General features: G+C 39.7%; 1 protein-coding gene across 2 annotated transcripts in view; it reads right to left on the bottom strand.

Moving 5' to 3' along the window:
• The window catches only part of COPS2 (COP9 signalosome subunit 2), a 51,615-nt gene extending 37,630 nt beyond the window's left edge, over positions 1–13,985 (bottom strand). The window contains exon 1 of one of the 2 annotated variants that reach the window (XM_020977775.2): positions 13,770–13,985. In XM_020977775.2, the coding sequence (XP_020833434.1) occupies positions 13,770–13,823 (54 nt within the window). In that variant the 5' untranslated portion in view covers positions 13,824–13,985. The remainder of the gene's footprint in view (positions 1–13,769) is intronic. The other variant, XM_020977857.2, reaches the window with a different exon arrangement.
• Between the last annotated feature and the right edge of the window lie 431 nt (positions 13,986–14,416).

The following is a 14,416-nucleotide window of genomic DNA, read 5'->3' as shown; positions in this document are numbered from 1 at the left end:
AATATCAATTGCTCATGGATAGGCCAAGCTAATATAATAAAAATGACAGTTCTACCTAAGCTAATTTACTTATTCAGTGCAATACCAATCACACTGCCAAAAAATTATTTTATACTTAGAAAAAAAAATAACAAAATTCATCTGGAAGAACCAAAGGTCAAGAATATCAAGGGAATTAATAATAACAAAAAAAACAGAAAAGAGGGTGGGCTGGACATACCAAATCTAAAAGTATATTATAAAGTAGCAATCATCAAAACTATTTGGTACTGGCTTAGAAACAGAGTAGAGGGTCAGTGGAACAGATAAGGAACACAAGACTATAATAATCTACAGTTTGATAAACCCAAAGATTCCAGCTTCTGGTATAAGAACTCACTATTTGACAAAAACTGCAGGGAAAACTGGCAGAAAGTAGGCACAGACCAACGTCTCACACTGTATACCAAGATAAGGTCAAAACATGTACATGGTTTAGACATAAGCCAATTAGGAGAGCAAGGAATAGTTTACTTGTCAGATCTATGAAGAAGGGAAGAATTTATGACCAAACAAGAGATATAAAACATTATGATAAGCAAAATGGATTATTGTGATTACATTAAACTAAAAAGTTTTTGTACAAACAAAACCAACACAACCAAGATTATAAGGAGGAAAGCAGAAAGATGGGAAACAGTATTTACGGCCAATGTTTCTAATAAAGGCCTCATTTCTCAAATATAAAGAAAAATGAGTCAAACTTATTAGAATATAAATCAATCCCCAATCGATAAATAGTCAAAGGATATGAACAGGCAGTTTTCAGATGAAGAAATGAAAGCTGTCTATAGTCATATGAAAAAATGTTCTTAAATGATTATTGACTAGAGAAATGCAAATCAAAACAACTCTGAGGTACCACATCACACCTATCCGGCTGGCTAATATGACAGAAAAGGAAAATGATAAATGTTGGAGAAGATGTGGGGAAACTGGGACGCTAATGAACTGTTGTAAACTAATGGAGTTGTGAATTGATCCAACCATTCTAGAGAGCAATCTGGAACTGCACCCAAAGGGCAGGCAATCAAATTATTCATACCCTTTGATCCAGCAATACCACTACCAGGACTGTATCCCAAAGAGATCATAAAAAGGGAAAAGGACCCACATGTACAAAAATATAGCAGCTCTTTTTGTGGTGGCAAAGAATTCACAACTGAGAGGATGTCCATCAATTGAGGAACACAAAAAAAGTTGTGGTATATGAATGTAATGGAACACTATTGTGCTATAAGAAATGATTAGCAGGCAGAGTTCAGAAAAATTCTGGAAAGACATTACATGTACTGATGCTGAATGAAAAGAACATTGTACACAGTAACAGCAACATTATGCGATGATCAACTATGATAGACTTAGTTCCTCTAAGCAAGACAATGATCCAAGGCAATTCCAAAAGACTCATGATGGAAAATGCTATCCACATCCAGAGAAAAGAATTATGGAGTCTGAATGCAGATTGAAGCACACTATTTTCATTTCCCCCCCCCCACAGCTTTTCCCTTTTGTTCTGATTCTTCTTTCACAACATGACTAATGTGGAAATATGTTTACATGATTGCAAACGTATAACATATGAGATTGCTTGCTCTCTTGGGGAGGGGGTTATGTGGGAGGAATGGAGAAAAAATTTGGAGCTCAAAATTTCATAAAAAATGAATGTTGAAAACTATCTTTACATGTAATTGGGAAAAATACTATTTCCAAACATACACACACACACACACACACACACACACACACACACACACACACACACACACTCTGAGCTATACAGAGGATAAGTAGGAAATGGAGGTAAGGCATTAGAATTAAGAGGGTTTGGGGAGAGGCTTCTTGTAGAAGATGGGATTTTATTTTATTTTTTGGATTAAATATTATGTATTAGCAAAATATTCAGTTTGTATGAGGATTGGGAGGGGATGGTTAAACATTAAGAAATGCTATGGGCTTAGATTTTGAAAATCTAGCCACTGCTCAGATTGTTATAATCTAGCCAACAGGCTCACTAATGTTCAGACTTCTTAAGAGTCTGCCTAATATGGCGGATCTTTAATAAACCTTGTCTTTGGCTGAAAGAAGGAAGGGGTCGAATTCTTTCGTGCAGGATCTATATGTTGTGACACTGGGGTCCCAGCACCCCTACATCTCAACTGCCTAACCCCAAGTTCTTCTCCAGCCAAGACCCCTGACCCATTTGTTGCTCTGCAGTTAGGGTTGCTCTCCAAGCACCAAGACTTGGAGTGTTTTTCAGGTAGACACTTATGAGGCTGTCTCAAACTCAGCCTGACACTCTCAGGCTCTCAGTCCACTGGGTTGGTTCAAGGTCACGGACCTGGGTACACCTTCTGCAGCATAAAGGACAAGGATGGACGCCCTATCTGGAAGTGTATGCCCAATTCTGTCAATTCTCTTAAGCGCCAGGGAATTGGGGAAAATTGCAGTTGCTTTTTGGTTCCCTGAGGTTTACTTACTCCCTTCCCTCTACACCTCTGAATCCTCCTTCATGGAGGTTACAGGGAAAAGTTAGAACAGCTAAAAATATCTTGGCAGATTCTGGAGGTTTTGTGATTGATCATAAAGGAGTTTTGAAACTCCTCCTTACAACCCTGGTCACTCTTTTCTTCCACTCCCTTCCCTTGAGAAATCAAGGGGGTACCTGGAGAAGTGAATTTCACCCTTTACCCCTCACCTTTGATTTTACTCTCCCCCATCTGGGAAAGGAAGGAGAGGGAGGGGCAGCAGCTACACTGTGGGCCCCCCTGGCCTTGGCAACCTTTGCCTGGAATCATCACCCTGGTTCAGCACATCCAGCTCAAAGTAAAGAAGCTAGCCTGTGAACTTGGGTAAGCACTCTCTTTTAAATTGTAGTTTTAACTGTTAATAATGAGATGTTGATTCTCTGTGTAAAGTAATTTGGAAATGAATGTAATAAAATTAAAGTCACCTGATTGGTAATGGGTTTGTTTCAAGTTTCAAATTGGTAAACTTTTTATATCAGTTATGTCAAGCAACTTTTCATAATTTGGTTACTGCTAAAATAATTTGACTATTGTTATTGTTTTAATGTGTAAACTTGCCAAAAAAGCTTATTTGGGTTTTGTCTTGCTGAGAATTTGCAAGTATACAGAAATAATCTCTAACTACTGGCTTTTTACACCACAAGAAATTTAAGATTGAGGTGTAAATGCTGGAAAAGTTTTTCCTAAATGGTGATTAGTGAAACTTGCTGTGTGAAGTAAAAGCTCATAGGATTTTATTTTGAGTCGACTGGTGGATCTTAATAATCCATTGATAATCATTAATCCACCATCTGAGAGAAATGACCCAAGCTACTCAGAGAAGGTGATATTGGTGGGAAGTCAGCATCAGGAAAAGCTGAGAGGACAACTTTAGCCTCAGTCTAAGATGGGATCCTCCTGGCTCAGTTTCCCCATTATGTTCCTTTGAAAAGGAAAAGGAATGTCACCCACCTGGCTATTCCTGAGTCTGGCTATGAGATGTATTTGATACTGCATGGTTGGAAAACTGAATTATCTGAATTCAAAGAGAGCTAAGGATGTTTTATCTTATCATATCTGGGCCCAGCAGTCTTTTCTGTCAGATTTCCAGACTACAGGCCATTCACCTACAACTGATAGCTAACGGAGGGTACCAACCAATGTCCCCCACATTGTCCCCTAGATGCAGCTTGTGCTAGGTTCCAGTTAACTCCTCTTTGGGACCCCCTTGAGGCATAGGCCCTTTGCCAGCAGGCAGCAGTTTCAGAAGCCAAGACTTTTGACCCTTACCCCAAAAGAATTTGGGTCCCATTTGTGAATGATAGGATTGGGATCTGGACCCCAGAAAGGGAAAAGCCTGGACTTTCCCACAAGGCCAAATCTCTGGCATTCCCCTGAGGCTATAATCCCATCAACTGGCCTTTTGTTATTGCCTACACCCAATCTCCCAATTCTCACTTATTCTAAACCTAGCCTAGCTCTCTGGCCACTTCCCACCCTTAATCCTATCTAGGCTCCATTCTCCCTTGGCCACCTGGTGCAGGTACCTGGCATTCTACTACCTCATTGTGCCAATAAACTACTTGGCGATTCCTAGATCCCTCCCACAGTCTTTCTGTATATAAGGTCCATCTTGTCTCCATTAAGATGCTTAGATTCTTAAAATCTAGGCACTGCTCAGATTCTTATAATCTAGCCAATAGCTCACTAATGTTCAGACTCCTTAAGAGTCTGCCTAATATGGTGAATCTTTAATAAACCTTGTCTCTGGCTTTAAAAAAAATGCTAGGAATATTACAAAGCATAATATGTAAAAGAGAACACAATTGTTACCAATGGAAACACCGGAATGAAAGTATTTTCCTTAATATGATGGACCATGTTAATTTTAGAGTTAGCATTATTTTTAATCATTTTTTTCAATCAGCCCTTTCTCCTTCCCAGCCCTCCCCAAACTGAGAAATAAAGAAAAACAAAACTGTGGTTACAAACGCGTATAGTCAAGAAAAATAAATTTCTACATGAACCATGTCCAAAAAAAGTTTCATTCTGCACTCTGAATCCTTCACCTTTCTATGAGAGAGCAAATGTTTCATCATCAGTCCTCTGGAATTATTTTTGTTCATTATGCTGATCAGAGTTCAAAAGTCTCTCAAAGCTGTTTGTTTTTATAATATTTTCACTATGTAATTCTTTTGATTCTGCTCACTTCACTGTTCATCCGTGTCTCTAAGTCTTCCCAGGTTTCTCTGAAACCATATGCTTAATCATTACTTTTAGAAGATGGGATTTTAGATGGGACTTAAAGAAAGTAAGAGAAGTCAGTAGGCAGAGATGAGGATAGAGAACATTCCAGGCATTGGGCACAATGAGAGAAAATGCCCAAAGCCAAGAGATGTAATGTCTTGTTTATGGAATAGCAAGTAAGCCAGAAGTCAGATATAAGAAGATTGGAAATGGAGGCAAGGTTATTATGATGGGCTTTAAATATATATTTGACCCTGAAGGCAATAAGGAACCACTGGAGTTTGAATAGGGAAATGACAAGGGCAGACCAGCCCTTTAGGAAAATCGTTGGTAGTTGGAGGATATATTTGAGGGGGAAGAGACCATGGGTGGGAGAGAATCACCAGAAGGTTTAAATTTGCTTTACAACTTCTTATATTTAAATTAATGAATTTCAATGCATTAAATGGAAACTTTTCCATCCCATCTGCATATTTAAAAATTTACTCCCATTCGCTCTTCCTTTTATATTATTGAAGTTAGCAAGTGGTTAGTGCATTCTTCTGGTTCTACTTTTTTTCCTTTTGCATTATTTAATATAAAGCTCTTTTCCTATTTCTTCATATTCCTCATGCATTGTTATATTAACTGTTCTGTAGTATTCCATCTCATGAACATGGCCCTATTTAACCATTCTTTTATTGCTGGACATTTGGATTATTTCCAGGGTTTTTTTTAAATTGCAAATAATGCTATTAAAAGAACTTTTATAAAATAGCTTAAAGCTGGACCTGAGACTGCTTACCTGCAATCTTAGCTTCCTGAGGGACAGAGACTAGAGGATCTCCTGAGCTTCCATGGGCTATAACAGTAGGGTGTTAGCACATAGAATGAGATAAGTATGGGGAAAAAGGAGGGTGAAGGAACCAGTCCAGGTTCAGGCAGGAAACTGAGTAGGCCAAAGTTCTCAGGCTGATTAGAGTGGGGACCCAACCATGAGTAGCCAGTCTACTTTTAGCGCGGCCACGATAGAGAACCAGTCCTGGGCAGGGAGGGAGGAGGATAAAAACTCAACTCTTCACAGTACATTCTCAAGCATAGGTCTTAATTTTTAAAATTTATTCTGCTTTAGCAGTTCTCTCTCCTGTCACTCATTTAGGTTGACTTTTTCTGGATCTTTTCCATTTTCATCATACAGGGTAATACTAATAAATAATGAGGTCACTTAAAAAATATATACTAGAGTATATACTGCAAAGAGCAATGGCTAAATATGTCAACTATTGTGCTAACAGCTGTGAATACAATGGGGAAAAAACATTCCTAGCTCTCAAGGACCTCATAGATGAGGGAGATAACACACAAATAATTATGTACAAATAAGATACACACATACACAACAGGATAAATTGGAGATCATAAACAGACACAAGGCACTGGAATTAAGGGAAAACTGGAAAGGCTTCTAGTTAAAGATGAGATTTTAACTAGGACTTGAAAGAGGCCAGGAGACAGTAATATGGAGGGAGAATTTCTGGTACGTGGACAGCCAGTAAAAATGCACCTAGTAGGGAGATGGAATATGGGGGTGGGAGGAGGACAGAGAACTCAAATGTAGATGTAAGAAGTCAAAAACGGTAAAAGGGGGTGGCTTTATAAAGAACTTTGAATGCCAAATAGAATTTTATATTTGATCCTAGAGGAGCCACTGGAATTTATTTACTGAACAGGGAGGTGACAGGGTCAGATATTCAGTTTAGGAAGATCAATGTGATATCTAGTGAAAGATGGACTAGTTGGGAGAAACTTGAGGAAGGCAGACTAATCTGAAGGCTACTGCCACAGGCCAAATGTGAGAGGATAAGAGCCTGAATTAGGTTGGTGGCAGAGTTAGAGAAGAGAAGGGGAATATATGAGAGACTTGACAGGGTAGAAGCTATGGGACTTAGCAATAGATTGGATGTGATGAGTGAGAGAGAGAGAGGAGTCGAGGATAACACCTGAGCAAGTATGGGTGGCTGAAAAGATGGGTAATGGCAATATCCACAATAATAAGAATGTTTGGGAGAGAAGACTTGAGGAGAAAAGATAAGAAGCTTAGTTTTGGACATGCTGAGTTTTAGATATCTACAAGACATCCAATTCAAGATGTCCAAAAAGTAGTTCACTTGTCCAAACGGCAATTCACATTCAGATAGAGGTTTAAGGATCCCTCACTTTCCTTAACATCAATTCTGTAAATTAAGTGGTATCATTATCCCATCATCATTATCCCAACACGAAGAAACTGAGGCTCAGAGAAGTTGTGATTTGCCCAGAGCCACACAGCTAATAACAAATATCAGAACTCTTGTTATGTAATAAACATCAGTTCTCTTGACTCCATCACGAGAGGTACCACAATAGTATCATAGAAAGAGTGCTAAATTTGGAGTCGTGGGTCTTGAGTTTGCATCCCAGTTCTGCCATTTACTATCTGTATGTTCTTGGTCTAAGTAACTTTTCTGGGCTTCAAGTATCCTCATTTTTTTCAATTAGAAGGCTGACAATAAAACCAAAATTAGAAGGAAAGCAGAAAGTTGGGAACCAATTTTTACAGCCAGTGTCTGATAAAGGCCTCATTTCTAAAATACATAGAGAATTAAGTCAAATTTATAATAATACAAGTCATTCCGCAACTGATCAATGATCAAAGGATATGAATAGGCAGTTTTCAGATGGAAAATTAAAGCTATCTATAGTCATATAAAAAAATGCTCTAAATGGCTATTGATTAGAGAAATGCAAATCAAAACAACTCTGAGATACCACATCACACCTATCAGATTGGCTAACATGACAAAACAGGAAAATGATAAATGCTGGCGATATGGGAAAATTGGAACACTGATGTACTGTTGGTGGAGTAGTAAACTGATCCAACCATTCTGGAGAGCAATTTGGAACTATGTCCAAAGGGCTATAAAACTGTGCATACCCTTCGATCCAGGAATACTACTTTTAGATCTGTATCCCAAAGAGATCATAAAAATGGGAAAGGGATACACACGTACAAAAATATTTATAGCACCTCTTTCTGTGCTGGCCAAGAATTGGAAATTGAGGGGAAGCCCAACAATGGGGAATGGCTGAACAAATCGTGGTATATGAATGTAAAGGAATACTATTGTTCTATAAGAAATGATGAGCAGGCAGACTTCAGAAAAACCTGGAAAGTCTTATATGAAATGACGCTGAGTGAAATGAGCAGAACCAGAAGAACAATGTACATACAGTAACATCCATACTGTGCGATGACTAACTTTGGTAGACTAAGCTCTTCTCAGCAATGCAAGGATCTAAGACATCTCCAAAAGTCTCATGATGGAAAATGCTATCCACATCCGGAGAAAGAACTATAGAGTCTGAATGCAGATCGAAGGATACTATTTGATCCTTTTTTTCTTTTGTTGTTTTGTTTGTTTCTTCTCATGATTCCTCCCGTTGGTTCTAATACTTTACAACATCACTAATGTGAAAATATGTTTAATATCAATGTACATGTAGAGCTTATATCAGATTGCATGCCTTGAAGGTAGAGAGGAGGGAGGGGGAGAAAACTGAAAACTCAAAAGCTTATGGAAGTGAATGTTGAAAACTAAAAATAAATAATTAAAAACAAACAAAAAAAGGGACAGGCAGCTAGGTGGCGCAGTGGATGGAGCACCGGCCCTGAAGTCAGGAAGACCTGAGTTCAAATCCAGCCTCAGACCAAACACTTGACACTCACTGGCTGTGTGACCCTGGGCAAGTCACTTAACGCCAACTGCCTAAGCAAAAACAAAACAAAACAACAACAAATAAACCAGGCATCCAATGCTGAAAACTGTCCTGGAGTGTTCATAGGATTATAGATTTAGAGCTCCAAAACGATTTCAGGCTATTTAATTTAATCTTCTCATTTTAAAAATGTGGAAACTCAGACCCAGAAAGGTTGAGTGACTTGCTCTAGGTCACAAAGCTATTGGAGTAACGGAACTAAGGGTATAAAACCCAGGTCTTCAGACTATAGGTCTAGCATCCTTTCCACTGCACTATGCTACCTCTCTAAATGTTTTCTAAAAACTGTTCTCAGCACTGACAGGTTAAAATATGTGCCCCCCAATGTGATTATTTTGAAGGGAACAATATCCTTCTGTATGCCTACTTATTTTTTTAAAAAAATCAGTCACACCTTAACATTTATAGTCACCCTTTCTTGAAATAATACAAATTTAATCCCACACACATCTCAAGAATGACCACACCACATGTTTACATAAGGATACAATAATATTTTTTGTTTTGCTGCAATGTCCTTCTTGATGATGTCCAACACTTAAGTGGCCTTTTATGACTATGGCAAGATAGTAGGCCTCTAACCTTTGGAAACTACAATAATTCTAAGTTCCTACCTTGGATTGTGGTAGCTCATTCAAGGCCTTTCATTTTATGTTCATGGTAAGAATCTTTTACCCTGAAATAGACTATATGCTCTTGTTAAAACTTTTCTGCCACTTCTCTGTTTAAGAATGATCTTGTGTTCCATTTCCATCAAACTGACTCTTCTGAGTACAAAACAAACCATCTGCTAATTTAAAATCTACCACATCCTTATAACAACAGAGATCAATCTCCGATATGCAGAAAAATAAATTTCTGTGATGACATTGTTAACAACAGAGATGAAACCTGGTTTTCATAAGATTCACCCCACCTGATAAAGTATATAAGACCACCAACTCACTTTTTAAAAAGTGAAAAAATAAGTGTTTTGAAAAACATGCTAAATAATCTCATACAAGAAAAGGAATACTAGTGAACATTCTACTAGGTTGCTATACTTTAATTTAAATAAATGCACATAACATTTAAATGCTGATGATTTACAGGTACTGTGCTACAACATTAGAACCTTATTACATGATTCACTACAGTACGACATTTGGTACAGTACAGAGCTGTACTGAATCCTTTTCATAGTTTAGTATTGGAAATATCTCGCAACTTCATTAAATCATGAAAGCTTGTAATCAAATTTCAGTATAGGTAACTCACCAATGATATTATTTTAATTAAAAGAAATATCATAAATTAACTTTGTAATAAATATTGAGAGTTGTTAAGTACGGAACATAGCTACAGATATACAAAGCTTGCACTAACCTAAAGCATATTTATTATTGCCCCTTTCTTTCCCTTCCTCCTATTGCTTCTCCTTGTATCATGGGGCAAAGAAAACATGTGTCAGCTGACAACAAATATCACGCTCCCATGAAAATCAAGTAAGAACATACTAGAAAGGAGAGATAAAAAATACTGAATTTCTTCTAGGCTTGCTGCCTATTTTTTTTTTAATTAAGGCTGTCTTCATTCCTTTCAGACCTTAGATATACATGCCAATGATTACTTTCATAAGTGATATAATGATAGTTTCAGACAAACACAGATCCTACTTTCTCAGATATTATATGACATTATATTCTCTAAATGTGTAAGAATACTGGTGTAACAAAACGGGTGTGCGTATGTAGAGAAAGAAAAAGCTATAGATGGGCTAATTCAACTAAAATGACTAAATAAAACATAGTACCTGGAGTTTGAGAGCTGCTTCTGCTCTAAATAAAAATAGGGAAACACTCTGATTCATCTCATGTATACAATCAGTTACCAACTCTTGTATTTACATCACCTTCTCTCTCACATATCCACTTAGTTGCCAAGTCTTGTCAATTTTACTTTCTTCATTTTTCCCCTGGACTACTGCAACAGACTCTTACTTAGTTTCTCTATCTCAAACTTCTCCTCCCTCTAAGACATCCTCCACACAGATGCCCAAATGAGTTTCTTAAACTGAAGGATTCATTATTGGCACTGCCATGTCTTCAAGTGCCAAGTCTGCCAAGTCCAGTGGCTCCTGACTACCTAAAAAATCACAAACTTGTGTTTGGCACTTAAAGCTCTTCACAACTTTGCCCCTTTCCACTTTTACAGTCTCTACACACTAACACCCTCCACACATTCTCCAGTGCACTCATATTGGCCTGCTTGCTGTTCCACACACACAGGGGTTCCATCTCTAGTCTCCTGCACCTTTGGACTGACCACCATTCCTTGAATGTCCCCCCTCACTTCCACTTCTTAGAATTGCTGGTGGTTTCTTTCAATACTCAGCTCAAGTGCCATCTTCAACAAGGAGCCTTTTCTGATGCACCGTAGCCGACAGTTTAACTCTCTTCCAAAACTCGGAATCATTTTGTACATATTCTGTATATTAAAAAATATGGGTGCAGTGGATAGAGTGCTGGGCTGAGAGTCAGGAAGAAATCTTCCTGATTTCAAATCTGGCCTCAGATACTTCCTAGCTAGGCGATCCTGGGCAAGTCACGTAACCCTCTTTGCCTCAGTTTCCTCCTCTGTAAAATGAGCTGGAGAAGGAAATGGCAAATAACTCCAGTATCTTTGCCATGAAAATCCCAAATGAGGTCATGATGAATCAGACATGACTGAATAGCAATATACAAACATGTGTGTATGTATATTGCCTCTACTTTAAGAATATAAGCTCTTAGAGGGCAGGTGCTTTATATTTTTATCTTTATATCCACAGTGCTTTACTTAGCACAGTTCCTGGTACACAGTAGATGTTAATACTTGTTGATTGAAAAAAAAAAGGCATTCCATTTTATCATACAGGATTAGTTAAGAAAACTATCTAATTCTGAAATTTTACCCCCTAAATCACAGTTACATATTGAATGTTGTTATATTTTATATTCTAGTTTTGATCTCTATTTCAAAGTGAAAAAAATGTGGCAAAGTTCAAGTATCTTATGTTTAATCAAAATTGTTGTTGAAAATGACTTGGCCACTTAAAGAGACAATAAAAGTAATCTCATTGTTATACAAATTCTCAAACTGCCTGTAAGTTAACCATAGAATTATGAGCCATGAACTAGAATAAAAACTTTTATTTCTAAATCCTTTTCAGGTAGAAGAGAATAAACAGAAGCAAGTAAGCATTTGAGAAACACTCCAAATCAGGCTTTTTAAACTAGGGGTCCATAAACTTATTAAATGGGGGAAAAATATATTTTAATTTTCATTAACTTCTAATTGCAATTTAGAATTTCTTCCAATTATGAAAAACATTATTCTGAGAAGAGGTACATAAATTTCATCAAATTGCCAAAGGAGTCTACATGAAAAAGGTCTTAAGAACTCTTGTTCTAGTTAGGAAAAGATCTGATAAAAAGTAAAGATTCCCACCATCCCCCCAAGAAAAAAGTAGCTAAATTTAAAGAACTAGCAACAAATTCTTAGGGAACTGATTTTACTATCATTACTATTATTTTAACTAATATGCAAGTAGCTTTCCTACAATGATGGAAGGAGTATAGTACTGTTAAGTGATTTAGAGTTAAGAGAATCTAGGTTCAAACCTTTGTCTCCGTGTGACCTTGATCAAACTTTCCTGGGTGGTCTTGGTTTCTTCATTAGTAAAATGAGAACACTGAACTAGACGGTCTAAAAGGTCCCTTCTGGTTTTAAATCTATAATTTTCCAAGTATACATTTTCAAATATATATATATATTAATCAATGCACACGTCTATCCAAGTATCAGCATATCTACAAACTTAGTAAATTATAACTTTTAAAGACTTCACAAACCCATCTTCACAGCAGTCCCATATCCCTGACACAAGTGCTCCTTCTAAAAATGTAAGATACTGATTTCAAATACGTTTTATCTCTATACAGAAAACCATTCGTTAATTTAAAATATTTTATTAAGATCTTAAATACCCACTGCACTTTACACATATGGTGGGCAAAAAAAAAATCCTGTACAACCACACAAGTCGGTAATCAGGCCACAAGCATTTATTAGGCGCCTATTATGTCCCAGGTACTGTGCTAAAGAACTTCACAATTAAAAAACAAGGGTGAAGCAACACTTAAGAAAACAAAGTGCAACAAGCTCCATACAAGTAATATACATCAACAGGCAAAGTAGCCCAGGTTTCGGATTCCAACTCTTCTTCATTCCCCAAATCTGATTTTCTTTTATAACAGTAAACTGTATTAAAACTTTACTAAGTTCTACTTCATATTTCAGACCTTTCCCAAATTATTTCTTCAGTCTTTCCTAGTTATTACAAGAATTCAACTGGGTGAACTGAAGGTTTTCTGCCCCGGAGATACTTTTTACTCAGAATCCTTGGAATGTTTAAGTCAAGGGGAGGAAAAAAGACGACCGATGATTTTTTTTTTCAAATTTGTAAATAAAAACAAAACATTCCCTGCTTTTTTTCTTCATCCAAGTTGAGAGAAAAAAGGATTCCGTAAATACATTTTCCCCCTGTTTAAGGGGTCGAGAGGAGAGGAAGGATCGATCTTCTGACCTCTCCACCTGCACCGCTCCCCCAAATTCAGCCTGACCCTGAAAGATCCAACTCTTCCCGGAGAAGATGCCCCAAGTGGCACCCGCGGTTTGGCCTGGCCGACGCTGCCCAGTCCCTTCTACCCGCGAGTTCCGGGGGGAGGGGAGCGGAGGGACCCGGGTCGGGCCGGGCCTGAAAGGGCAACGCTCGGGCCTAGGTGGCCGCCCCGGCCCCGAGGAAGCTCGGGCAGGCGCGCGGGAGCGGGCGGAGTGCGGCGCGGCCCGACCGGCGTTGGCAGGCCCGGCCGGGTGAGGGCCGGGGGTGCGGCCCGTCCCACCCCCGGCAGCCCCTCCGCGCCGGGCGCCCCGTCCCTCTCAGCCCTCGTCCGTCCTCCCTCCTCCCGCCGGCCGGGGGAGTCGGGCCAGCGCCGGATGCGGGGAGGGGGCGGAGGAGGTAAACTCGTCCTGTCACTGCATCCGGAGAGCCTGGAAAGGGGACGCGCTCTGAGGGGGCGAGGCCGAGGCCCCCGGCCGCGCCCGCCCCGGGAGCCAAGCGCTGCCTCCAGCCCCGGGTACCCGTCCCCAGCGCCTCACCAGGTCGTAGTCCTCCTCATCATCGCACATGAAATCATCCTCCATGTCAGACATCTTGGCCGGGAGGGGGGGAAGGGAAAGGGGGGGAGGAGAAACTGGAGACAACCTCCTCCCACAATCCTCCGCGCGGAGCGGAGTCACCCCCTTCTTCCTCCGCGCCGCCCTCCTTTTCGCCCGGGCAAGGAGCTGGACGTTTCCGTGCGGAACGGACGTGCTTGGAGCTGAGGGGATCCACTACGACAGTGAAAGGGAGCGCGCAGTTCGGCTGCCCATCCTTCCTGCGAGGCTGTTGGTGCCTTAGCAACTTACCCTAGCAACTGAGCCTAGCAACCGTGCGAACCGGCGGCCGGAAGCCAGAGCTGCGGAAGCCCCGGGAGAGTTTTTGGAAACTTGACACGCTGCCTGAGCCGGCTCCAGCTTTGAGACGGAGGGAGAAGTCTCTGCCCTTCATTGCCTCGGAGGTTGGGGACACTCTTAGGCCGCTGAAAGTCAAGGAGAAGCAAGACCTTGGACATGAGGCGTCTCTGCCCCTCGTGTCTCCCGTCTTCCCCGATTTCTTGGAAGAGTTTACGTGGTAGTCCTGGAGAAAAAAACTTTTTAAAAAGCAGATACCTTATAAAGCAGTGTGCTTATTATGGTATTTAAGA

This window comes from Phascolarctos cinereus, unplaced genomic scaffold (genome assembly GCF_003287225.1).
Source record: "Phascolarctos cinereus isolate Bilbo 61053 unplaced genomic scaffold, phaCin_HiC Scaffold_3;HRSCAF=262, whole genome shotgun sequence".
In the NCBI taxonomy this organism is placed as follows: Eukaryota; Metazoa; Chordata; class Mammalia; order Diprotodontia; family Phascolarctidae; genus Phascolarctos; species Phascolarctos cinereus.
The sequence above is the reverse complement of the archived record's forward strand: the minus strand, read 5'-3'. Positions and strand labels throughout refer to the sequence as shown.